Below are 25,520 nucleotides of genomic sequence, written 5' to 3' on the forward strand. Positions count from 1 at the left end.
CATTCCACTAGTTTTGTGGGGAAGTGTACCGTATATTGCAGGCATACTTAATTTTCTCCATGCAGCCTCCGTAAGAAAGAGGGCGCTGTAGGCTGTAGTTGCTCTTAGCTCGCAATGCTAGATGGACGCACGGCTCTGGTAACAAAGTACTTCCGGGAGTTGTAGTTCAAAGATTTTTGTCACTCGCGTGAGCGATACAACACTACTTTGGTGTTTATCTGCCACTGTTGTCAAGATGTCATACAACTACGTGGTTACAGCTCAAAAACCCACGGCGGTCAATGCTTGCATTACAGGTAAATGTCCCGTTTTGCTGTTTATCGCAGCAATAAGCTTGCATGTTCGCTGAACTCCCGCGCTGCACGCCCAAAAAGCTCCACACGGGCCTGTGGTAGCTGATAGCTCAGGTTGGGCTAAGATCTTTTTACCTGACAACTCTGTCTTGGCTACACGTTTCATACTCATCGTGCAATGTATTTGCATTGTTTGGTAGCTTACATGGGAACCGGGGAAACTGATGATCGGAGCACTTGTTGTTGAACGTAACCTACTTCCAAGTAAATAAACAAACCTCGCCATTACTATATCGCTTCACAGGCACTTTTCACCTTCTTTGAAAACATGCTGTTTATAGCCAAGTAATAATTTAAAGGTAGGGCCCTATTATCGTCGCATGGAATGACCGTTTGATTGACAGCCTTTCACGAGTACCAACTGACTATTAAAACAGTCTGCTATTTTAAAGAATTCGACCCTTGTCTGTTTTGGCTTTAGTGTCACCCTCTAAACAGAAGGTAACCAGAATCTGAGCTATGAATGAATATGAAATATGCAGCTTTATCGTGACGTTTAAGGAATGTTACAATAATGCCTTAAGGTTTGCGTCTGCAAGTAGATTTTGTATTAATCTAGAATTTGTTGTCTCATTTAATTGTATGGTCTGCAAATAACAATAGCAGTCAAACATTTGAATAATTTTTATTCATGTTCCTACATCTAATAGCTGCCCCAAAAGGAAAAGCATCACATTTCTCACACGTTTACCAATCCGTTGTTTCATATTTTGTTTTGTGTAAACTGGTGTTGGTGGCAGTATCAATTTATTAAATATTCCTCTTACAATTTCATTTGACAACGAGTAACAAAATAATAATGGCGGATATTTATCCAGAAATGATGCATTGTCAAAATAAAACTTTTCAGTCTTCCTTTTGTCTGCTCATATACATAAATGAGAGCGTAAACAGCATGTTATGTCTTGATGATTTTGCAGGCCACTTCACCTCTGCAGAGGACCTCAATTTGCTAATAGCAAAAAACACAAGATTGGAGATCTATGTTGTCACAGCTGAAGGACTCAGACCCGTTAAGGAAGTGGGGATGTATGGCAAGATTGCTGTCATGGAGCTGTTTAGGCCAAAGGTACAGATTTGTTTCACCTCTTTTTTACTGTACACCCCGGTAAGTTGTGTCAATGTCAAAATGCACGTTACCTGGCAATCAAGTCTTCATTCATATGCACTTCTGTTATGTTAAGATGCCATGTGTAATATTTAGATATCAGATGGATGTATTTTCATTTTGTGAAAATGTTTCACAAGCAAAGCATTGGAGGAAATCAAACGGCCAAGACGAAACATGTTTTTCAATGTTGGATCAGTTATCGGTAATTAAACTTGAATTACAAAGTCCCAGAGTAGTTTATGGTTCATCACCTTTTTATGCTCTGTAGGGTGAAAACAAGGATCTGCTATTTATTCTCACATCGAAGTACAACGCCTGCATCCTTGAATACAAACAGAATGGCGAAAGCATTGACATCATCACTCGTGCCCATGGGAATGTCCAGGTGGGTGATCATTGAAACAAAAAAAGTTCGTCTTGATTCAGTCACATGGATAACGTGTACTCTGACAGAATTGTGAAAGCACCAGTCCCTATAAAGTCAAACTTGACTTAGAGTGCCCTTGAAAAGTATTTAAACGGCAAAGTCAATTCCTTTATTTTTGTTGTATACCGAAAACAACCAATTGCACTGCACATATAAACAAGCAACCTCTTGCGGTCACACGTAGGGACAATTTAAAGTGTTCAATCAACCTATCGTGCATGTTTTTGGAATGTGGGAGGAAACCAGAGTACCTGGAGAAAACATGCAGATAAGGGGAGAACATACAAACTCCACACAGGAAGCCCGGGGCGAGATTCAAACTCATGACCTCTGCACTATGAGGCGGACATGCTAACCAGTCTACCAACGTGCCGCCCCTTAAGGAATTTTTCCTTTCCACAAAATTCAAGGATAAAAAAAAAAAAAAAATCCAAGGACTTTTTTTTGTCATACCAACACACATGACATGGCATGAAATTAAATCCCAGAGGTCCTATGTTAGCCCAGTACATCCCAAGGCTTGTAGACTGTAGGGTTTTAGAGACATTCAGCTGCATAAACGTACTAAAAGTGTCGTCTTGTAATATACTTGCAATTCTTCAAATGATTTTTTTTTTTATACTACTTACATAAACCCCTACAAATTGACTTTTTTTATTACAGGATCGCATTGGGCGGCCCTCAGAGACCGGTATTATTGGAATTGTTGACCCAGAATGCCGTATGATTGGCCTGCGGTTGTATGATGGGTTGTTCAAGGTGATCCCTTTGGATCGAGACAATCGTGAGCTTAAGGCCTTTAACATTCGACTGGAGGAGCTGCAAGTGATTGATGTTCACTTCCTCTATGGCTGCCAGGCCCCAACTGTGTGCCTCATCTATCAGGTATGTTTTGCAAAGTGCTGTTGGCATATACAGTGCAGTAAATGCCATATTGATTTAAAATATCTAAAATAAAATAACAACTATTTTTGTTTTGCAGTCTCTAATTTTTGCGTATTTTACAATAATTTTCACTTTACTACAACGGCTAAAAGATTGCGGATTGTGGATCAATTAGGGAACTAATCAAATGACTGTGGTTGTCGACCAAATGATGCTTTTGCAGTTGCAGTTGCCGAGGTCTAAATCTAAGTTGAAGCGTAAAATTTGGTGGACGGTAATCTTGCCTGAAGATGTCTTAACCTCTGTCTTCTGTTGGCCTGTGATATAATGCAGGACCCCCAGGGGCGCCATGTCAAGACCTACGAGGTCTCTTTGAGGGAAAAGGAGTTCAATACGGGCCCCTGGAAACAGGAGAACGTTGAAGCTGAAGCATCTATGGTCATACCAGGTTCGTGGAGTGTTTTTATTCTACTACTGACCCGTAAAATCAGAAAAGGTGTTTAAACACTGCACTTGGTTTGGCTTCCCAAAGTATTCAGCCCCCTTGAAATGTTTGACCTTTTGCCACATTTCAGTCCTCAAAGATATAAAATTTGAATTTTTCTGAAGAATCAACACCAAGTGGGATACAATCGTGAAGTGGAATGAAATTTCTATGATATTTAAAACTTTTTGTTATTATTCTTTATGATTATTTTTGGTCAGTTTGCAGTGGTCTTGCACTCTCTCCATTTCAATATGACTGTTTGAACAGTGCTCCGGGAGATGTTTAAAACTTGTGGAATCTTTTTAAATGCCAATTCGGCTTTAAACTTCTCCACACAGTACCTCAGACATTCCTGGTGTGTCACTTGGTCTCCATGATGCTTCTTGCACTCTAAACAGACCTTTGAGACAATCACAGATTGGGTGCATTTATACTGAGATTGATTAAACACAGGTGGATCAGTCATTTTTGTCAACAATGGATCATTCAGAAATCCTCAGGGAACTTCTGGAGTGAGTTGTCTGCACTGACAGTTAAGGGGCCAAATATCGTGACTCTCCACTTTGAAGAATTTTATTTCTTAACAAAGTTTAAAATATCGCATGAATTTCATTCCAATTCACTGTTGCGTCCCACTTGGTGTTGATTCTCCACAAAATCTAAGTTGATATCTTTTTATGTTTGAGGCCTGAAATGTGGTAAAAGGTCAAAAAGTCCAAGGCCAAATAATTTTGAGAGCCACTGTATAAATTTGTAACATTAGACACTAAATGTCACATTGGAATGAAAGTACACCTTTTTCCCAACCACACGGGGATTGGTAAATCTCCATACACTGCAATAATTTTTTGTCATAATTTTGTATAATGGTCCCCCCGATTTTGAAAGATTTTATTTATTTTTTCACCCCAAAAATGTGTGTTATTCGTGAGAAATTGGATTTATTTTTCAGTTAGCATCGCTGATGGTGTAGTGTTAGACTCGCCTGACTTCTGTGTGGGCAGCGTGGGATCGGTTCCCTATGGTGTAGGTGTGAATGGAGCTGTCCCTCCATCACCATACTATTTTTAGCACATCACGATACGTACGTCATGTCTTTTTTCGACAGGTTCGAAAGATCAGGACCCTGAGACACTGCATTAATTATTCTGGTAGCTCAGTTTTATCCTTCTTTCTTTTCTTTTACACTGTTCACTGGAGAACAATATTTGTTACTATTTTGACTTTGTAATCATTCCACCACGGTCTCTCGTATTGGATGAGTCGAAATGTTGTGACAGCTCCTGCTGCTGGATTTATAAGGGAAAAAAATCGTATGTGCTCTGCTGTTAGACCACAACAGCACGTACACAATGAATGGGCTGGGCGAAAGTGCTATGTACAGTGTGAAGAGGCCTTTCATAGGTATATTCAAATATTGTACTTTCACTTAGTTATCATATTTGAGAATTTTACAAAGCAATCTTTCACAAAATGGCAGTAAGATAGTCTTTATTGTGGTTGGCTACATGTACTGTGTAACTTTGCTGTGCTTGCATTGTAGTGCCAGAGCCTTTTGGTGGTGCTATAATCATAGGACAGGAGTCAATTTCTTACCATAATGGAGACAAATATTTGGCCATTGCACCTCCCACCATCAAGGTAATTGTATAAACTGTTCCATGATTGTGTTTTATGTAAATGTATTTTCTGTGCATCTTGGGAAACACAAGAATTACAGTTATGTCTTCTCGGTTAGATGGCATAGTTGTTGGGGCTTAGAGGAAATCAACAAAACGGTCAACCTGTCAGCTAGCATAAAGATTTGAACTACATGTGTGACACTTTTCCATTAATACTGAATTTCATTTGTGAAACCTTGGCAAACCAAAATTTGTCACACAAGGTTATTATGAATTGTGACGACTAAAAGTGTGAAGATTTTCCTTTCTTGGAGGTCATTTATTGAAGAAACACATCAGAAATCATTTACAAATTATTTTTTATCATATTAGTTCATTTTAACTGTAAATGCTTAAAAAAACAACTAAAATGTTGTCAAACCTGGTAGGACATCTTTAGACATCTTTGATTTGATAAAATCTGCAGTTAGTCTGAAACAGTAAATATACGTGTGGGGGTAAAAAAATTGAGACCTTCTCTTGCTGAAAGAATAACTCATAATGGTCGCATAAATAACTTGAATCTGACAAAAGTAAAAATAAAAATGTGATGAAAATGAGTCATTGCTTTTGAATTGTGGTTCATCACAATTATTTTAGAAAACAAATTCCTGAAACAAGCCTGCACAAATATGATGGTAGCTTTAATGAGCTGTAACCCATTGAAGGGACTACTAGAAATGCCACTGTATGAAGGATTATGTTAGAAATCAACATGTAGAGTATAATTCTTCCTCACACCGATGCATCGTGGTCCCCATTATTTCCGCTCTTGAGCTAAATTTGACCTGTTGAATATTTTACCAGAACCACCTTGCCTTTAGCTTTATTGACATATCATCTTTGTGTTTAACTGCAGCAAAGCACTATAGTCTGTCACAACCGAGTGGACCCTAATGGATCACGCTACCTACTGGGAGATATGGAAGGGCGCCTTTTCATGTTGCTGCTGGAGAAAGAGGAGCTAATGGATGGAACGGTTGCCCTCAAAGACTTGCATGTGGAGTTGCTTGGAGAGGTGCTCTATTTCATTGTTACAGTGAACTCCCGTTTATCAAGGGGGAAACGTTCCCAATCGCGACCCACTTGTTAAAACACACTTTTTAAAATATTCCTGACCAGCTATTCTCATGCTTACTGTCACGAATTGACATATATCACTTTGAACAAGCTGAAGTAACATTCTCACTCGCATAGATATCCAAATACAGTACAAGGCTAAGCATGCTTGCTTTATTTGTCACTCCCAGTTAAAGTTTACTTTAAAACTGGCACATAAAAAATAGAATCAAATGTTGTATATATTAAATACGAAAATGTTCAACCAAACAGTTATCTAGCTAATTTATTGCTAACTTTTAATAATACAATAAAAATACAAAATGCCATAAAGAGGCTATAAGAAATTAACATTGATATTGCCACAAATATAAACCTTTCAAAACAGCTGTGTTTGCTACTTTAGCACACTAAGCCGCAACGTATTCAAACTGGATACATTACTTACGTGCATATATTTTTTGCTCTGTGGAGAACCTACTGGAATTTAGTTGGGGACCTTCTCTCCTCTTCCTCTTCTATATGCTGAATGCCCTCAAGTAGACCTCTGTGCTATCTGGCATGGTGCGTGTGGCGCAACAACTTGCATGTACAGAATTCAGTACAGTGGTACCTCTACTTATAAAATTAATTGGTTCTGGAAGAAAATTCTTAACTCATAAATTTTGTAAGCAGAGACACGTTTTCCATGTAAATGTCCTAATTCGTTCCACCCCCCCCTTCCAACAACCCCACCCCTCAAATTCAGACACGCATGTTTCCTAAGGCATAAAAATGCATCAAAATATGTAACAAATACATGTTACAATTAGATTATTGCACAATAAATGAGAGTTGTGCGTAATTTAAAAACCAAAGAATAGAGTAAAGAATACAAATGATGGTCATTTAACTTTTAACTGCGTCCTCATCGTTTTTTGCCCTCTAGTCCATGTTTTCTCTCAGAAGTGGTTTTTGCCTGGCGTTTTTTAAAGAACTGATCCGAGGCTTTTATCGGCTTTTGACAATCCTTCGAAAATTTCTCAGGCAAACATCAGCACAGTGAGCGATCGCCCGACTGGTGAACATTTTTTCTGGGTAATTTACATTTACGTAAAACCATCCGAACACCTCATGGCCCGAGGGGCGAATGACGAGGACACTGCATAGACACTTATCGTGTAAACACTGTACCAGTGTAAACATATGCGATAAAGTAACCATGATGTAGCAGTGGGTCATAGTATTGCTCTTATTTTGTTGATATGCGACTTCACTATGTTAGCCAACCTGCCTCTTCTGTGGAATTTCTCCCTTTGCTTTTTTAAGTTGCATGGCCACTATTTCTTTAGCTTGTTGGTTTTTCTCCAGCTTTCCCATCCTCTCAGGACTACTATAGCATTTTTAGTGTTTTATAACCACGACAGCATCTAATGGAGCTTTCCACACTTGTACAGAGGATGTGACAAATCATTCTCTCTTTGCTGCTTGCTGGGTGTCACTTCTCATTTTTAAGTGATTTAAACACTGGCTGCATGCCAATATCAAGCCTTAAAGCCAAATCTCGTGTGAAAGGTAGAGAGATCTGGCTTGCGACACCTTTCGCTCATGATCTGCCAGAGACAGAATAGTAAATGCTGTTTTGCTTGTCCTCTGAGTGGTGCTGGCGGTAGAAGCCATCAAGAGAAGTGCAACTGCTGAGCTCGAGACAGATTGCTTTTTAAATCGTTGGTTTTATTGTTGGGACCAGTCTGCTCTGCCAACAGGCAGCAGCATCTCTGCATTGTCATGCAAGAGAAATATCTCACTCGACAGTGTATAGCCATTTCTGCACCTAAACAGCTCCATTTCAAGCACTTTCCACATCATGTATGTGTATCCTTGATCAAGGATTTTTTTTCAAACAAACTTCATGTTCTTTCTTTTATTGATCTGGTGAAGTAAAAGCGTCTGATAGATTTTTTCTGACTGTTCTGGAGTTCTGTTCAAATAACTAACATTTTGCAGTGTTTCTAACAGGGCTGTGCAGAATACAGTTTAATTCAATGTAAGAATTTGTATTTGAATTGTAGAAAGTGGAATTGAATTCAGTGCAATTCAAAGTCATTCTCATCACATATGGAGAAGGGGACTTTCTGCACACATTTTTCTTCCAAATAGAAGTACAGAGACACATGTTAAATCTACATTTCCTAATGTACGGTTTAGCATTATTTCTTAATTTTAAAGTAATACAATGAAACAATATTCATACGATATTAATGATCGGTTTGATCTGAGTATGCTTTTAATGTTAAAAATAATTACGACACTTTAGTAGTTACTATAATTACAGGTAATTGTGGGCTTAAAGTCCTTACAATAATATTTGTATAAAATTCATGTTGTAAATAGGCTTATATGCTACAAAATTTCATTGTTAAATACACATGCATCACGAATTTCTTTGAATTTCAATTCTACTTCCTGCAATTCAAATTTCAATTGCAAATTGCTTTCTGTTTGCTACCTCGATTCAAATTCAATAAGTGAATTGGAATTCAGGGGTGATGCTGAATTCAATATTGAATTTCATACCACACTGGTTTCTAAAAGTGCTGGTATTTCCTATTCATGTAGAAATTAATGTGTTTTGTGTTGTGTTTCTCTGCACTGACAGACATCCATTGCTGAGTGTTTGACCTACTTGGATAATGGTGTTGTCTTTGTGGGATCGAGACTGGGTGACTCCCAACTGGTAAAGGTACGCAACTGGTTACCTCTGTTCCAAGGAACATTTAAACTGTTGATATTCTTAAAACCCTAAAATAATGAACAAATAATACTGCCACATCTATGTTCCTTAAAAATTTGCCAAATGTGTTTCGGTCCTCTCCCTTTTCCATTTCATTCTCTTTAATCTTACAAATATGCTGTTTTTCATCAACAGCTCAATGTGGACAGCAATGACCAGGGCTCATATGTGGCTGTCATGGAGACGTTCACTAATCTGGGGCCTATTGTGGATATGTGTGTGGTAGACCTAGAGAGGCAAGGGCAAGGCCAGGTGAGTACTAATTCCTATATTACACTGCCACTCATCATTCATATTTTCAATCGTGTGGAGGCTCTCAAGAGCATTTTGGTGATTGATGATGCAATAATGATGGTGTGGGAAAACGTTTTAAATTTATTTAATAGCAAAAAAAATAACCTTGTGAGCTGCACTAAAAAAACCTTCAGCAAATTGCTTTTTTTAGATATTTTCACCCTAACCTTATAGTCGGCTCGCAAAATTGGTGGGTTGAGTTTTATCAGATTAGAACAGACTATGGCATTATAAAGTCTCTAACAGTGATAAATAAATACAAAATTGAAACTGATGCTTTTATTTTGAAAGCATCTGTGCGCCTCGCCAAAGGTATAACTTCTAAGGTTGTTTTGTGTTTGTGTGTGTCTGAAAGCAATGATTTATTTCATGTTAGCAAAATTCTAATCTCCTGCCGGGTGAACAGAAAAGTGGGATTTGTCATAATAATGATTTAGGAGTCCCATATATGATGTAATCTTAATAAGGATTTATTATTTCCTAATTGTAACTACATATATCACACCCGTACATGTAGCAGTTATGATAGCAATATACTATACTGCACTATATAAAGATAATGAATCTATATTGAATGCAATTGAGGTTAGCTTGTCTGTTTAGCCCTTGACAATTATCCACCTCTGCTTTGAAAGTACAGTAAAGCCCACATACTCACTGTTTGGTACCTGCAAATTACCTAATCTCAGATTAAAAATAAATAAATCTCCACCTATTTAAGAATTTTCACAGGCCGGCCCGGTCCCAGTCTCCCTCGGACAGCAGTCCACTATGTAGCCCCCAGTTTCTCTCCGGAGAAGCCTGTAAAAATATGTTTTTATTGTTAATTGTTGCTCATGACTGATAGAGGGTTGGCACTGGGTCATGAAATGTTTTAGCCACTGCGAATAAACAGTATAAAAATCTCGGAGCCACATTCGAGAGTAGTTAGCCATGACATTACTTGTTTATGTGGCGGCAGTGTTGCCTGTTTCGCTATCTTGCTACGTATTGCACGCATACATGCACACAGCTAGGGCTGTCACTAGTTGTGGTGCTTGGGTGGGTGATAATAGCATGCAGCTGGTTAATTTCATGTTAATTTTTTTCCCACCACCTGTATTACCAGTGGTGTCCAAATTACAGCCCGAGGGCCATTTGCAGCCAGCTGTCCCTTTTTTTAATGGCCCACAGCATATTAGAAAAAGTAGCATTGGGAGTTGGGATGGTGCGATACTACTTTTTCATATCCGATACCAATACGGCAGCATCAAGGATTATTGAGACCACTCTTATACCGATCAGATTGTTTTTGTTACTTTAAAAGTTGTTCATGATACGTAAATGTAATTTGCTTGATACCGACATCTAAAAACACCACATTTACTGTACACCTATACTGGTCCTCTAAAGAATGACGGAAACCACCCTGAAGTCATCTGAAACCGCTCTGGCTTTTTATCAAAGCTTATTCCACAATTATAAAATGATTTCATGATAATTCAGTTGAGGATGTAGTTTATGGATTTGCATCGAATTGGTTCTAATGAAGACAATCCGATACAGATCCAGGCATTTTGGCCAGGATTGCACTCGATACCTATTAACTGGATCGGATCGAACCATCCCTACCGTTGAGTGTGGGCGGTAAAAATGAGGGGCTGCGACAATGTGTGGGTGTGACCCACCTAACAAGTACAACTGCTACTACTTCTACTTCGAATAATACAAAGCACTTGTGTACATATGCAAAGAAAATATTAAAATAGTCATCAAATTTGTCTTTATAATGCCTTTTGAACAAAGGCAATCCCGTTTCAGCAGCAAAAATGTTTTCCTCCACTTTCTACTCCCCATCAAGGTCGAATTTGGGAACATAGCACATTTATGATTGATTTGGATCCTGAAATAAACACTGCTTTAAAGGCTGTCATCTTATTTCAGAATGCTCTTGTTTTGGTACTGGCAATGAAGCTCAGGGCAGGGGCCGTTCTAGTCTAGTGGCATAAAGGACTGCGAGCCACTCCAAAATCCAATCTATATGCCTTAACATCTTTAACAGAAAGATCCAATATAACAGTTTCATGGAATAAATATGATTGCTTGATCCATGATTAATAAAGTTGAGGAATGCCAAAGTGACCCTTGCATTCTTCAATTTCTATGTATGCAGCCCACAGAGGAAAAAGTTTAAAGAAAGCCTGCCATAGAGAAAGGCTTGACAAAAACAACTGTATGCTGTACCAAAACAGGACAGTATAGCTTGTTCCAAAGGCGTTACGCACCCAAGTAAACAGCAGCCATGGTCCTTAGATATGACTAGCTAGATACAATACTATAGGGCTGAACGATTTATTGCATTTGCAATATATATATATATATATATATATATAAAGGTTGTGATTTGACTGTTCATTATTGTATTGAGAGTGGACCGGAGAAGGCAAAGCGAAAGCTGACGCGCTCGCTTTCAGTGCGGTTTACGTCTCACGAGACATCGAGGCGAGTATCTAACGTGCTTGATGTTTTTCGCCTCGTATCGTTAAAGTAAGACTTGCCTTGTCTTTGGTGTTGTGTCGGCTGCCTTTGTATGTTGGAGCGCGTGTGGTTAACAGTGGGTGAGCATCCACCGGTGCTGTCTAATGTGTGCGGCACATGTAAAATAAAAATAGCGTCTGTTTTCGATGCCTCCGCAAAATCTTTAGTCTGCCGGGGATGTTCGGGAATGAAACTTTACAAAGTTGAAACCCTTTCTACACCAGAAATCATCCACTATCTGTAGCGCTTCAATAAATAAAAAAAATAAAAAAAGGTGGTTGCATCCTCCCCTCTTATGATTTGAAAATGGCATTGCCGTGCAAAGTTGTCAAATGGTTCAATAATAAGAGGATAAATGTGGCCATATGTTTCATTAACCCTTGTACTTTATTGTGTTAGAAAGCTGTTCCATCGTAACTTTGTTCGAAAACTTTTGTGGCTAATCTCTGTATTTCAAGATCCAATGTGACCTTCAGTTTCTTTTTGCCATTAAGTAGTTCGCGTGTTGTGGTACGGCCTGTTAATTTGTTTTTATCAGTCTTCTTTGAAAAATGTATTGTCATACCTTCACCCCTGCCCTGTGGAGGTTGGCAGTGTTATCACTAACTGTTGTTTTTGGGTATTACTTCACAGCTCTCTTAAGCAATCAACACCTGAGCAACGAGAAACACCCATCAGTCACGTGTTCGAATACTTTTGCTAACTTGAATAGTGGGTGAATTCAAACAAAAAAATACTCTGTCCTGAGTTGTTGAACACATCTTGATGTAAATGCCCTGAACTAAAACCTGAAATGCTGATCTTTTGTCTTACTCATCTTTTGATCCGAAATCTAAATGTCTTGAGTATACAACAAAAACAAAGGAATTGACCTTGCCGATCCAATACTTTTGGAAGGGACTGTCATTTCTTTCTACGCATGCCATTAGATTGTCAGTGAACCTCACTTATAGTCCGCTGAAAGCACCCTGTCATAAATGCACTGCAGATGTGATATTAAAGAACACCCGCATGTAGGTACAAAAAAAGAAAACGTGATGACTCAAGAAAATACTGACAGGTGTGTGGTGGGCTGTTAGACTGAAATTGCACATTTTGACTGGTGTCGAAATTGCTGGGTTTTAAGATAAGATAAGATAAGAAATCTTTATTAGTCTCGCAATGGAGAAATTCCCAATTCACAGCAGCAAAGTTATGAAAGGAAGAAGTAGAACAACAAAATATAGGAGCTGCTGGAAAGGCAGCCACTCTCGTGGCGCCCTTTTGAAGTGGGTGAGCATCCACCGGTGCTGTCTAATGTGTGCGGCACATGTAAAATAAAAATAGCGTCTGTTTTCGATGCCTCCGCAAAATCTTTAGTCTGCCGGGGATGTTCGGGAATGAAACTTTACAAAGTTGAAACCCTTTCTACACCAGAAATCATCCACTATCTGTAGCGCTTCAATAAATAAAAAAAATAAAAAAAGGTGGTTGCATCCTCCCCTCTTATGATTTGAAAATGGCATTGCCGTGCAAAGTTGTCAAATGGTTCAATAATAAGAGGATAAATGTGGCCATATGTTTCATTAACCCTTGTACTTTATTGTGTTAGAAAGCTGTTCCATCGTAACTTTGTTCGAAAACTTTTGTGGCTAATCTCTGTATTTCAAGATCCAATGTGACCTTCAGTTTCTTTTTGCCATTAAGTAGTTCGCGTGTTGTGGTACGGCCTGTTAATTTGTTTTTATCAGTCTTCTTTGAAAAATGTATTGTCATACCTTCACCCCTGCCCTGTGGAGGTTGGCAGTGTTATCACTAACTGTTGTTTTTGGGTATTACTTCACAGCTCTCTTAAGCAATCAACACCTGAGCAACGAGAAACACCCATCAGTCACGTGTTCGAATACTTTTGCTAACTTGAATAGTGGGTGAATTCAAACAAAAAAATACTCTGTTCTGAGTTGTTGAACACATCTTGATGTAAATGCCCTGAACTAAAACCTGAAATGCTGATCTTTTGTCTTACTCATCTTTTGATCCGAAATCTAAATGTCTTGAGTATACAACAAAAACAAAGGAATTGACCTTGCCGATCCAATACTTTTGGAAGGGACTGTCATTTCTTTCTACGCATGCCATTAGATTGTCAGTGAACCTCACTTATAGTCCGCTGAAAGCATCCTGTCATAAATGCACTGCAGATGTGATATTAAAGAACACCCGCATGTAGGTACAAAAAAAGAAAACGTGATGACTCAAGAAAATACTGACAGGTGTGTGGTGGGCTGTTAGACTGAAATTGCACATTTTGACTGGTGTCGAAATTGCTGGGTTTTAAGATAAGATAAGATAAGAAATCTTTATTAGTCTCGCAATGGAGAAATTCCCAATTCACAGCAGCAAAGTTATGAAAGGAAGAAGTAGAACAACAAAATATAGGAGCTGCTGGAAAGGCAGCCACTCTCGTGGCGCCATTTTGAAGTCAAAATAACATATTTTGGGTTACAGCTTACTCCCTCGTGTATGTCGGGTTGATGTTCAACTTTCTGATCCGATCAACCCGAATGGAAAGCGAACGGGAGTTCTTGACATCAGGGGTCTTGGATCAAAACAGTTGTCACTTAGGTGTAAAGAGAGATTCTGCTAAAGTGGCATTAGAGAGATAAGTACACATCTTAGAAAAGGTGATCCCAACTTGTATTATCTGTTACTGTTTCTGTGCTGCTTGTAGCATCTCAATGCCTTTCATATCGAAGCTCATGTTTCTTTTATATTTTGTTTCTTTTTTTTGTTTTGTTGCCTTCAGCTAGTCACATGTTCAGGTGCATTCAAAGAAGGCTCTCTTCGGATCATCCGCAACGGCATTGGGATTCATGAACATGCCAGCATTGACCTGCCAGGAATCAAAGGTTTGTGTTTCGTCACCTCCATTTCAAGCCCTGACTTTATTGAGGTCTTAAGGCTTGCCCTTACTTGGCAGGGGCTGCACCAGCTGTTTGGGTGCCCTTGCCCAACCATCAGCTGCTGCCTCTCTAAGCTCTGTATCTGTGTGTGAACAGATGGCTCTGTTGTCATGAATCTCAGCTTGGTATCATCAAAATATCTGAAAAATTGCCATTTGAAAACATTTCATTTGAAAAAGCAGCAAGATTTAGCACTACTTTAAAAGGTGATTTCCTGTTGAGCGCTCGATGAAGGTTGAGTACCGGTAACCAATAAGGCAAGGACATTTAGCCTCTCATCTAAAAGCCTTTTATAAACTTGGACTTATGGATAACCAGTTGTTGGCCTACCTGAGAGTCCTCATGGTAGGGCTGTGCGGTCTAAATTGAATTACTTCACCTTCACAATTTTGGTAAACATCGCTGTATAAGTGTCAAAATAGAATTGAAGTATTTCTTACTGCTTTATACAGTTCCTTAACAGAGCTATAATAGTAATGATTGTGATTTATTTATTGTATCACGCGTTTTTTCGCCATATCACAGGGTTTCGCTGTCATTATTTTTCCATACAAGTGTTACTGCAGAGCAATAAGTATGAGCCAGAAGGAAAGAGGACTCTCACCGCAAACATCCACTTTTTGCTGAAGTGGAATTAAAATTAAAGTCAAAAATTAATGTAACTGATACTCTAAACAACTTTTCACATTCACAGATGATTGAAAGTAGTCTCCCAAGCTCCCTCCACGCCTGCAAAGTGTATATTTGGCTCTCCACGACACATATGTCGGATGTGTACGGATGAGAATTCATTCTGCACACGCGTTGTATCTAGTTTATATCCACACACAAAAGAGGGCCGGCTCAGATTTGAAAAGATCGGACTGGTACTGGTCGCATTGTAATAAAAAAAAAAAAACTGATACATGTCGCATATGGGCAAAAAAATGGGAATTGACCTGCCATCCAAACATATCCTTACTTTGGGGTTATTTTACACGTAATAAAAGAAGCCAAAGTGCAATGTGCCGATTGCAAAGTACAACTGCCTTTAACTTCTTCTTGGGGTCAATTGGACCCCATTCAAAAAATAAGAGTTGTCAAGGGAGTATTTATGTATTCAACAAAACAAAGTGCCTGACATAAAAAAATGATCGTGTGCGTTCCTGATTATTATTTTAGGCTTGGAGGATGGTATTTTTTAGCTTTTATTTGAGCCTGCCTTTCAGATGTCTCTTTTGAGAAATGTCTGCCTCTGCTGCCTTTATGATATAGGAGTACATGCTATGAACTGGCTTTGTCAGAAGTGTTCAAATTGTTGCTGAAGGTTATCCGGTGATGGAAAACTGCATCACCTCCTCGCGTCAGTGTTGACTATTCCCACCTGATGTACTGTGTGGTTTTTTATTTTATTTTTTTCACAGCTCTATAATATAACAGGTTTCCCTGACAATAGCAGTTGGCTTTCTTTGCTGCTGCTGTTGTGTATTTTCTAGTACAACAGAGTATGTCTTATAATTGCTTACATGCCAAGTGTCAATTTGCCTGTCATGTGTTAATCATAGCAGACTTTTGTTAGTCCCAGGCAATTAGATTCTTTGTCAGGTCATTGCGATAACTTAAGTGAGCCACATAGACCAGTTAAGGTCTGCTTGCACTCGTAAGATTTCAAATGTTTATTGATCCATTTTGCCCTAAATGTCTTCAGCGCTGCCCGCTGCCTCAGAATTGAGACAGTTATTCACTTAACTAATCAATGGCACTCTGAGAGGGATTTGCAGTGTTTGTCTTAAAATGTTTACCTTTGAAAAAACTGAAAATTCTTGGGACAGTTGCTGGATTTTGTACTTCTCTCATTCGTGAATTGATTAAGCTAGTAATTTTCTTTTGAATTGTCTTGCAGGTTTATGGCCACTCCGCTCAGAGGCAGGAAGAGAGACGGATGACATGCTGGTGCTGTCTTTCGTAGGTCAAACACGGTGAGCCATCACAGTGGACTATGTCGGACTCATAGTGTCAATTAAGTCCCTTGTCTCACCTTAATTGTATGTTTTGTCTTAGCGTGCTGATGCTGAGTGGCGAGGAGGTCGAGGAGACGGAACTTCCAGGCTTTGTGGACAATCAGCAGACATTTTACTGTGGCAACGTAGCGCATCAGCAGCTCATTCAGGTTGGTATCCACACAGGCTCACGCATAAAGTGCGTGTCCCAGACATCTGCCCATGACACGGGATTGTGCCCCGTTTGGCTAAAATTGGCACTTGTTTGATATTGAAGCCGTCTTTCCTAGACTTTGCTAATGCAGAAATGTTTAATTTTGTACATATCAAGTTAAAGAAATTGATTTTTTTTTTTACGGAAGAGCTGCCAACTTTTACGGATTGTCTATATTTTGTGATGGAAAATATAATAAAATATTTTATTTTATTATTACTATTTTTTTCTTTTTTTAAATTCTAAATACATTTCTTTCATTAACATAGGTGTACCAACAATTTTGTCCACGTGTGTATATTGTCACTCCTGAAATCTCTGCAGCCAGCCACCTTGTACAGTACTAAATCAAAAATCAATCATACATATAGTTCTGCTCAATAAATTGGAGGATCATAGAACTGTGTTTTCGTTATCTGTAAACTCTAATCATCAATGAGATGTCCTTGTAAAATAATTTTTAAAAGCATGGCAACAAAATATTGACTACCAATACTTTGAAGTGCTTCTCAGTTGTCATGGCTAACCAGATAAAATTGAGAAGATAATTAAATGCTTGAAGCCTTTAAAGACTCAAATTTGAACTTTGATTTCAGTGCAAAATACTTTCGGACGTCCCCTTTCTTGCAGAAAATTACTTTAGAGCATTTTAAAAAAGTTGTTTGAAGGGCGTCACATTTTATCTTTGCTGTTCTGAGCAAAAATTGTGAGATTGTGGAAAAAAGCAATTAGAAAAAAAAATCTTTCCGAGCAGGCGCAATCCTGGCATCGAACCAAATGTAAACAATGAAGCTTTCTTTGAAGCGGCTTCACGTTCTGTCACCCTAACCACTTCTGACACTTGCTAGAGGTGCTGTGCAGAATAATATTTTAACAGAAAAACCTTGTGTACTTGCAGATCACATCCGGCTCTGTTCGCTTGGTGCTTCAGGACAGCAAGGCATTAGTGAGCGAATGGAAGGAGCCGCAGGGCAGGAACATCAGCGTGGCTGCTTGCAACCACACTCAAGTGGTGCTTGCCGTTGGCCGTGCGCTTTACTATCTCCAGATCCTAGCTGGAGCGCTCAAACAGATTAGGTAGGACAATTTGACCTACTGGTACATCGTTAGTAATTGTGTTATATACCCACCAATGTTGCTTGGTATATTTCTGCAAGAGTGATGGTAGGTTCACAAGTGATGGGAGCAAAATCAGGAATAGTTCAAGTTAAAAGTTGAGTGATATTTTAGAAAACGTGGTTTCCTCGACACTGTATCACCACTCTATAGTTCACAACATGTTCAATTAATGTTAATGTATTGACTTAAATGTCTTAGATTTGGTAACATATGCAATAGCTAAGATAATTCATGAACATTTCATTCATGAAACTGTAAGAAGGGCTGGCGGCTTTTTATGGATGCTTCTTGGGGGGTGGTTCTATACGGCCATATTTGCCACTCTGCCATACACGTTGGACTTTTGCTATTAACGCGATTCCTCTCTCCAAAATTTGCTCTGTCCTGTCCACATTGACGCCATTCACAGTAAGGGTGTCCACGTCTTTTGTGTCTTGTTCAGCAACACAGATATGGAACATGAGGTGGCTTGCCTAGACATCACCCCACTTGGGGAAGGTGGTGGTGAATCACCGCTGTGCGCTGTGGGCCTGTGGACTGACATCTCAGCTCGTGTGCTGAAACTGCCCTGCTTCACTGCCCTCCACAAGGAAATGCTGGGTGGAGGTGAGGGGAAAAACGGTGGCTGGCTTCACCGGCAGGAAAATAGAAAGGCTGTTTCTGGCTTCTCGGAGAGTACTGTCAACTTTTAGGGTGCCAAGTGAAGTTTAATGCCTTAATGGCCTTAACAAATCCACTAAAGTGAAATTTCCTTACAGCTCCCGCACTCTCAGAGGCAAGACAAAAACATCCCTAAAACCTTCACATAAGTAAAACCAGAGAGGCGAGGGAAATTGCTTTGTGACAAACAGCACACTGAATTTAGGCCAACAGCAATTTGGCACCTCATTTGGCATTTTATGTGATGGACCTTCTTCGGACATAAAAATTCAAGTACAAGTCAATGACTAATACTCTGCAATCCACATTTATGAACCACTGGAGGGTGCAGTGATTTTCTCCATAGATGCCCACCATTTAAGTATTTCATATTTTAAAGGAGAGAGATCTTATTTGGTTAAAATTATGAAAAAATTAGCAATCTGTGGAGACCAAATCCCTTTTTTGTGAACAGGACTTTTCTCTCCAATTAATGTTTCAACCGTGATGAATATCTCCTAATTACACAGCAGCATACAAAATTTACAAACTGTGCGTGCGTACGTGGGTGTGGGTGTGTGTGTGTGTGTGTGTGTGTGTGTGTGTGCGTGTGTGCGTGTGTGTGTGTGTGTGTGTGTGTGTGTGTGTGTGTGTGTGTGTTAATAGCTCTGCAAATAAAATCATTCCACAAAACAGATAAAAGATTATTCTTATGATTTCTAATTATTTGTGGGCATCCCAGTAGCAGTGTAATGTTATATTTCCCCTGAGATTCCATGTTCATTTTGTTAGTTAAACATTTAGTTTGCTTGCCTCCTGGCTGAAAACTGCCATTGATTTGCAAGTCTAGACAATTTAGCCACCATTTCTCTGTGGTATTGATGAATTAACCCATTACGTCTCATAACGTCAACGTTATGTTATTGTGACCATCCTTAGAGATCATCCCTCGCTCCATCCTAATGACCACTTTTGAAGGCAGCTACTACCTGCTGTGTGCCCTCGGAGACGGCGCGCTCTTCTATTTTGGGCTGGATCTGCAGACGGGTATGTCCTTTTCACAGCAACAGACAAACATTTTTGAAAGTCAATCGAGCATAAGGCTAAGTGATGCAGCCGCCATTCGGACAAGATTTTGGGGATGGAAAATATGCTACCAAATGTTGCGTCAGAAAGTTAGGTCACAGGTCTCGTAACAGGATAATGACCCAAAATACACAGCTAAAATCACCCAGGAATGGCTAAGCACAAAACATTGGCCTATTCTGAAGTGGCCTTGGATGAGCCCTTTCCTTTTGAACATCTGTGAAAGGAGATAAAACATGCCATCTGGATAAAGCACCTTTCAAACCTGAGACACTGGAGCAGTTTGATCATGAAGATTGAGCCAAAATACCTGATGGGAGGTGGAGAACTCAAATTGAAAGTTACAAAAATCATTTGATTGCAGTGATGGCCTCAAATGGTGGAACAACAAAATATCAAGTTAGGCTTCCATCACTTTTATCCAGGCCTGTTTCATGAGTTGTTGTTGTTGTGTTTTTTTTTTTTTTTTTTAATTCTGTAGAATTACATTCAAAAGCAATGCCTGATTTTCCTTGCTTAATTTACATGTATTTTTGTATGTTGTAAAGTTATTTCTGTGACCACTGTGCGTTTTTCTTTTATGAACTGAGAGGTGCAAACAAGTAATGTACGTGTGTACAAGACTACTATTGTTCATTTTTAGAACATTTTTCATTGTCCTTATAAATACGGAAAGGCACACTACATTTTGCATCAGCGTGCTAAACACCAGTGTGGCAGTTCAGGATATTGGACGGTCTTCCATTTTCTTGAGTGCAGGCATCGACAATCTCGCACTTGTGTCATTTGTGGAGACATCAGTGTCACAGGCATCAATGATACTTAGGGAGCAGGGGCAATTTTATTACCGGCCTTCAGTGTATAACGACATAAACAAATATAAAGTCCTATTCATACTTTCCTCCACCTTTGAACTGCACGTGGACCACTGATGTGCACGCGGTTCCATTCATACAGTGTTTGGTGGTTCATGTCAGTATGTCCTCCACGCACGCACATTTGTTCGTGCACTTAAATAATCCTAATGCTGGCACTGAGAAAGTGAAACGTAACAGCTCTTGTGTTTGCTGTAATGTTTGTTGGGATAGTTAACGGCGAGAGCTTTGAACCATCATGCTCCCGTCATCTTGCTTTTACTTTGAATTATGAAGATGGAGATTCCGGCGGACGGATGGCGGCTTGTAGGAGCATGTGGTCATCTGTCGCTGTTCCAATCCCACTATACTAAAAAACAACAGAGCAGAGCTCTGTTTCTTTTCTCTTCACAGAGTCGAACTTTGTATTTCGAAATTAACATGCCATTGTCGTAATCAATGGGGATGCCCAGACCACTGCGGCCATGTGGATCACGTACCAACGCGAATCCTGACATGCAGCATGAATGGAACCACATTATCATCTGTGTGCACACACAAAGCACTTTATTTGTTAGCATTAAAATGTATGCACTGGCACAAACACCACCAGATGAAATTTTTACTTGCACGCTGAAAAAATGGATTGCAGTCTTGAGCCCTGTAAATTGTACCATATGTACCCAGTCACTGAATTGTTTGCAACATGACTGGAAATATCTCTTTCCACAAGAGTTAGGTACAGTATTTAGTACTGCTCATGTTTAAATGGTGCTGCTGAGCCAAGTTCCACTTGTCAAACTCAAGATAACTTGGTGTATTTCTTTTGCTGTAGGTGCCCTGAGTGAGCGCAAGAAAGTCACCCTGGGCACACAGCCCACGGTGCTGAGGACCTTCCGATCCTTGTCCACCTCCAATGTCTTTGCCTGCTCTGACCGGCCCACTGTCATTTATTCTTCCAACCACAAGCTGGTCTTTTCAAATGTCAACCTTAAGGAGGTCAACTATATGTGCCCACTTAACTCGGAAGGCTATCCTGACAGGTCAGCATTTCAAAGAACTGCAGATACTGATAGTCTGAACCTTCAAGCTTTCCAACCAAGTGTAGTCTTGGGAGTTTCAAATGTTGTAAACATAAATTTCAAACAGAAGCTTAAACTGTGAAACATGTCATGTGCACTGGAACAAAAAAATATATTTGACCAAATCTGCACCTGGTTACAGTCTGGCTCTGGCTAACAACAGTACTCTGACCATTGGTACTATTGACGAGATTCAGAAACTTCACATCCGTACTGTTCCTCTCTACGAATCCCCCAGGTCAGTCTTTATCTCAGATTTAATTGAGTGAATTGGAATGTTGACAGTTTGGTTCATTTTTCCATCTGCTTTTTTTTCTGTTATTTTTAAGATCAGAAAAACTTTCTCACAATGGAGAACTTCCCAATCTACAGCAGCAAAATTATGAAAGGGAGAAGTACAACAAGATTCTATTAGTCTTGTTTGTTGCACATCTGCTGCAATACCTTGTCCTCATTCTTCTGTGGACAGAAATGACTCAGTGAATTGTCAAAATTGTTATTCTCTGTTGACAGTCGTGATATTTAAGAGCACTGTTTCTTCCATTGTGACGGCCTCGTTTTGTTGCTATTTTGTAATTCCCACACTCCCTCCCACCTTGTTTACCAGCTTCCTCTCACAGCTCTTTGTGTGTCCTTCGACCTCTTTCTTCTTTTCTTCACACCCCAGGCGGATCTGTTACCAGGAGGTTTCACAGTGTTTTGGGGTTCTATCCAGCCGGGTGGAGATTCAGGATGTGAGCGGCAACACGTCTGCTGTACGACCCAGTGCAAGCACCCAGGTACTGTAGCTTGTGTTATGTTGGGATAATAAGCACCCAGGGGCCTACTGCACAGCCATGCTGACGAAGAGCAATGGCTATTTACTGTGTCACGTAAGACTTTGAGCTTGTTAGGGCAAGTGGAAAATCGTACTTGAAACTATGTTCTCAAACTATTTTATGTCAAAATGGAAGATTTAGTTTTATTTTTGTATGTTTTCCATTTAAGTTTAGTTAGGTATGAATAAGTCCTATTTGTCAGTTCGACAAGGCAAATATAACACTTGTAGCTATGACTATTATTTATTCGTACATTTGATGTTGCTGTTGTGAATCATAATGAGGATTTCAAAGGATGGTATAGTTATGTAACTGAGCGGTTCAAGCTTTTGATCTCCTTCCTTTATTTGCCAGTTTCAAAAATCAGAAGCCCAGTTAAGAGCAAAATAAACACACCTCCATGTAAAATGACCTAAATCAAAATCAAAAGCATAGTTTTTCTCATTGAAACCTGTTGAAGCCCTTGACTTGGCAGCCATGCTCTGGCATTGACAAATGTAAATATCGCCCTCCAATTATTTTCACTCTTGTTTTCTTTACCTCATCTTTTCCAGCACTGCAGTTTAGACTTGGGGAGACACTTTTGAATTTTTCTCAACGCAAACGTTGCCCAAATTAATCTTGTTGTATCCAATAATTAAAATTAAATTATATAATGGACCTTTCAGTGGCACATTATAAACATAGCTAATTATGAATTTAAATGAAAGCCTTTTTATGATGATGTACATACTACATTTCAATGTATGTCTTGAGAGCGCAAATTAAATGACACCTGTTGTGTGCGTGTGTGTGTGTGTGTGTGTGTCTGTGTGTGTGTGTGTGTGTGCGTGTGTGTGTGTGTGGGTGTGTGTGTGTGTGTGTGTGAGAGAGAGAGGGATAGATAGATAGATAGATAGATAGATAGATAGATAGATAGAAGCTCAAATATAAACAGAGATCAAATATGGGGAAACCCTTCATGTTCTGCTTATTGTTTACCTGCTTCATCGGATTCAATGATTTATGGTTGGAAGCATTATCCTGCTGGAATGCCACAATTGCCCTGTGCAGCTTTCTGGCCACGTTTCCACTACTTGTTGATTTGAGGTGTATTTGAAGAATGTACTCCTCCTATTTCATCAGCATCTGATGCTAAGCACGATACTTGACAGCTGGTACCGCATGCTTCATCTTAAAAGCCTCACTGTGCCCCCCTTCAAACATACTTCTTTTTCACTGTTCCCAAATACCGCATTGGTCTTTTCCTCACCATTAAAATTTTGTCCAGCTTGAAGGTATCACCTTTGAAGTAGGGCCCTGCTTCTTGGCCAGCACGCTCTCAGTTCATGGTGATGTAAAACTTGCTTCACTGTGTACAGTCATACTTTTCTAGCAGTTTCCGGTTCATGGCAGGTTAGAGCCTTGGTGGTCCTGGCTTTTTCCTGAACATCTTCACCAATTTCCATTCATCAGAGGGTGACATCTTTCAGACCATGACAAAATGTTGGCACATCCTAATGTCCAAATGCTAATTTGTGCTGAAATACAACTGTCTGAACTGATGTTGGTATGTGACCTTATGAACTGCTGCAACCTGTGTAAATTAAAAATTCTCCTTAGCTCTTCACTGAGTTCATTGTTTCTATTATTCTGAATGTTGGTGCGGTCAATTTGTTTAATTTTTAAAATTTTTCAAACATTTTTGGTCTGGCAAAAGGACTCTGTCCTATCACGATCATAGCTACAGCCCAAGATTCACAAATGTATCTATAATGAAAAAAGAATGGTGAAAATATATTAAAAAGGAATTAGTAAATGGCTTTTGAAAGAAATGCACCAATGATCAACCACTTTATAATCCTTTCAGCCTTTCTTAATGTCACAGGATGTTGTTTTCACCCTGTCAAGAATCACAGCCAACCCTGTGGGCCTATTTTATATGAATTTACATTTCCTATCAGGGTGTACAACTTAATCATTGCCAAAAAGCCCTTTGCACAGTGACCACAAAAGCAGTTGACCCGATTTGGATGCTGCACATCTGGTTCTGCAGATGGTGCCAAATCTCCTATGGAGCTCTTGCAGACAGAGATGTGAATTACTGTCTACCCCTTATTATGAATCTCTTTGTATTAATTTCAGTACCAGTCGTATCTCATCAATCTGCATCCTTCCAGGCCCTCTCCAGCAGCGTGAGCTCGAGTAAGCTCTTCCCCAGCAGCACTTCTCCCCATGAGACATCTTTTGGCGACGAGGTAGAAGTTCACAGTCTGCTAGTTGTGGATCAGCACACCTTTGAAGGTAAGACAGCCAGCTGTACGTGCCTTTTTTGATCTCACTGTTGGCACCTTCATATGCTGCCTCCTCTCTGACGGTGAAATAATACGCTCTGCCTAGAGAATAACTATGAGGTTTATCAGGTCAATCCGGTATGCATTTTCCTCAGCCTTGACTTGACACTCATTCATCAAACTATTATTTGCTCATACATATTAAAACAGGCGCATCAACATATTTGCATTGACTTGCTTCAAGATTGACTTTATCCTTAACCTGCATGCAGTTTCTTATTTTCTATATGGAACACACAACCAATATTGCTTCATAGCTCAATGCTCACATGGGGTGGCATAAATTGCATAACCGAGCATTTTGGCATGCTCTGCTTGAACTTTTCACTATTTCCAATTGAACCCAGTTAGAGGGTCTATATGGCGTTTGCTCTGTTTTGTTTTGTAATGCAGATTTTGATGCACCCCACCTAGCTTTAAAAGACCCTCGACTTCACTGCATAAATTAGGACACACTATGTAAATAAGGGAACGGGTTATCAGTCTGTGTCCAAATGCGTCTAATCATCGTTTGCTGACTTCATGACCCCCCCCCCCTTTTTTTTTAATTAGTGCTGAATGTCTTCTAAAATAATCTTGATTTTTTTTTTTCCCCCTACCTTAATATTGCAATTCAATGTGACTATTTGTTTCAAGGTCCTCTTCCCATGTATTATTTTATAATACACAATTAATAACAAATTAATACATTAATCTGGAACACAAATTACAATAGTCAATGTGAGATTCATAATATACAGTCAAACCTCGGTTTTCGAACGTCTCTGTTCTTGACCAAATCGGTTTTCGACCAAAAATTTCGAGTTTTTTATGCCTCGGATTATGACCGAAGATCGGTTGTCGAACAAACTGAGCGCACTTGAATGCACTTGACTCCTCTCGCCTTC

The 25,520-nt window shown here is 39.4% G+C and overlaps 1 protein-coding gene across 1 annotated transcript in view; it reads left to right on the forward strand.

The window, feature by feature from the left end:
- The first annotated feature begins 138 nt into the window (after positions 1-138).
- Positions 139-25,520, forward strand: part of ddb1 (damage-specific DNA binding protein 1) — a 36,508-nt gene continuing 11,126 nt past the window's right edge. The window contains exons 1-19 of the mRNA XM_019886902.1: positions 139-296; positions 1,274-1,422; positions 1,733-1,849; positions 2,555-2,776; positions 3,110-3,224; positions 4,807-4,904; positions 5,784-5,942; positions 8,622-8,705; positions 8,892-9,008; positions 14,353-14,455; positions 16,392-16,467; positions 16,550-16,658; positions 17,601-17,779; positions 18,264-18,427; positions 19,400-19,507; positions 21,236-21,443; positions 21,625-21,720; positions 22,150-22,261; positions 24,460-24,583. Coding sequence (XP_019742461.1) covers positions 236-296; positions 1,274-1,422; positions 1,733-1,849; positions 2,555-2,776; positions 3,110-3,224; positions 4,807-4,904; positions 5,784-5,942; positions 8,622-8,705; positions 8,892-9,008; positions 14,353-14,455; positions 16,392-16,467; positions 16,550-16,658; positions 17,601-17,779; positions 18,264-18,427; positions 19,400-19,507; positions 21,236-21,443; positions 21,625-21,720; positions 22,150-22,261; positions 24,460-24,583 — 2,401 coding nt within the window. The 5' untranslated portion in view covers positions 139-235. The remainder of the gene's footprint in view (positions 297-1,273; positions 1,423-1,732; positions 1,850-2,554; positions 2,777-3,109; positions 3,225-4,806; positions 4,905-5,783; positions 5,943-8,621; positions 8,706-8,891; positions 9,009-14,352; positions 14,456-16,391; positions 16,468-16,549; positions 16,659-17,600; positions 17,780-18,263; positions 18,428-19,399; positions 19,508-21,235; positions 21,444-21,624; positions 21,721-22,149; positions 22,262-24,459; positions 24,584-25,520) is intronic.

This window comes from Hippocampus comes, unplaced genomic scaffold (genome assembly GCF_001891065.2).
Source record: "Hippocampus comes isolate QL1 unplaced genomic scaffold, H_comes_QL1_v1.1 scaffold261, whole genome shotgun sequence".
Lineage (NCBI taxonomy): Eukaryota > Metazoa > Chordata > Actinopteri > Syngnathiformes > Syngnathidae > Hippocampus > Hippocampus comes.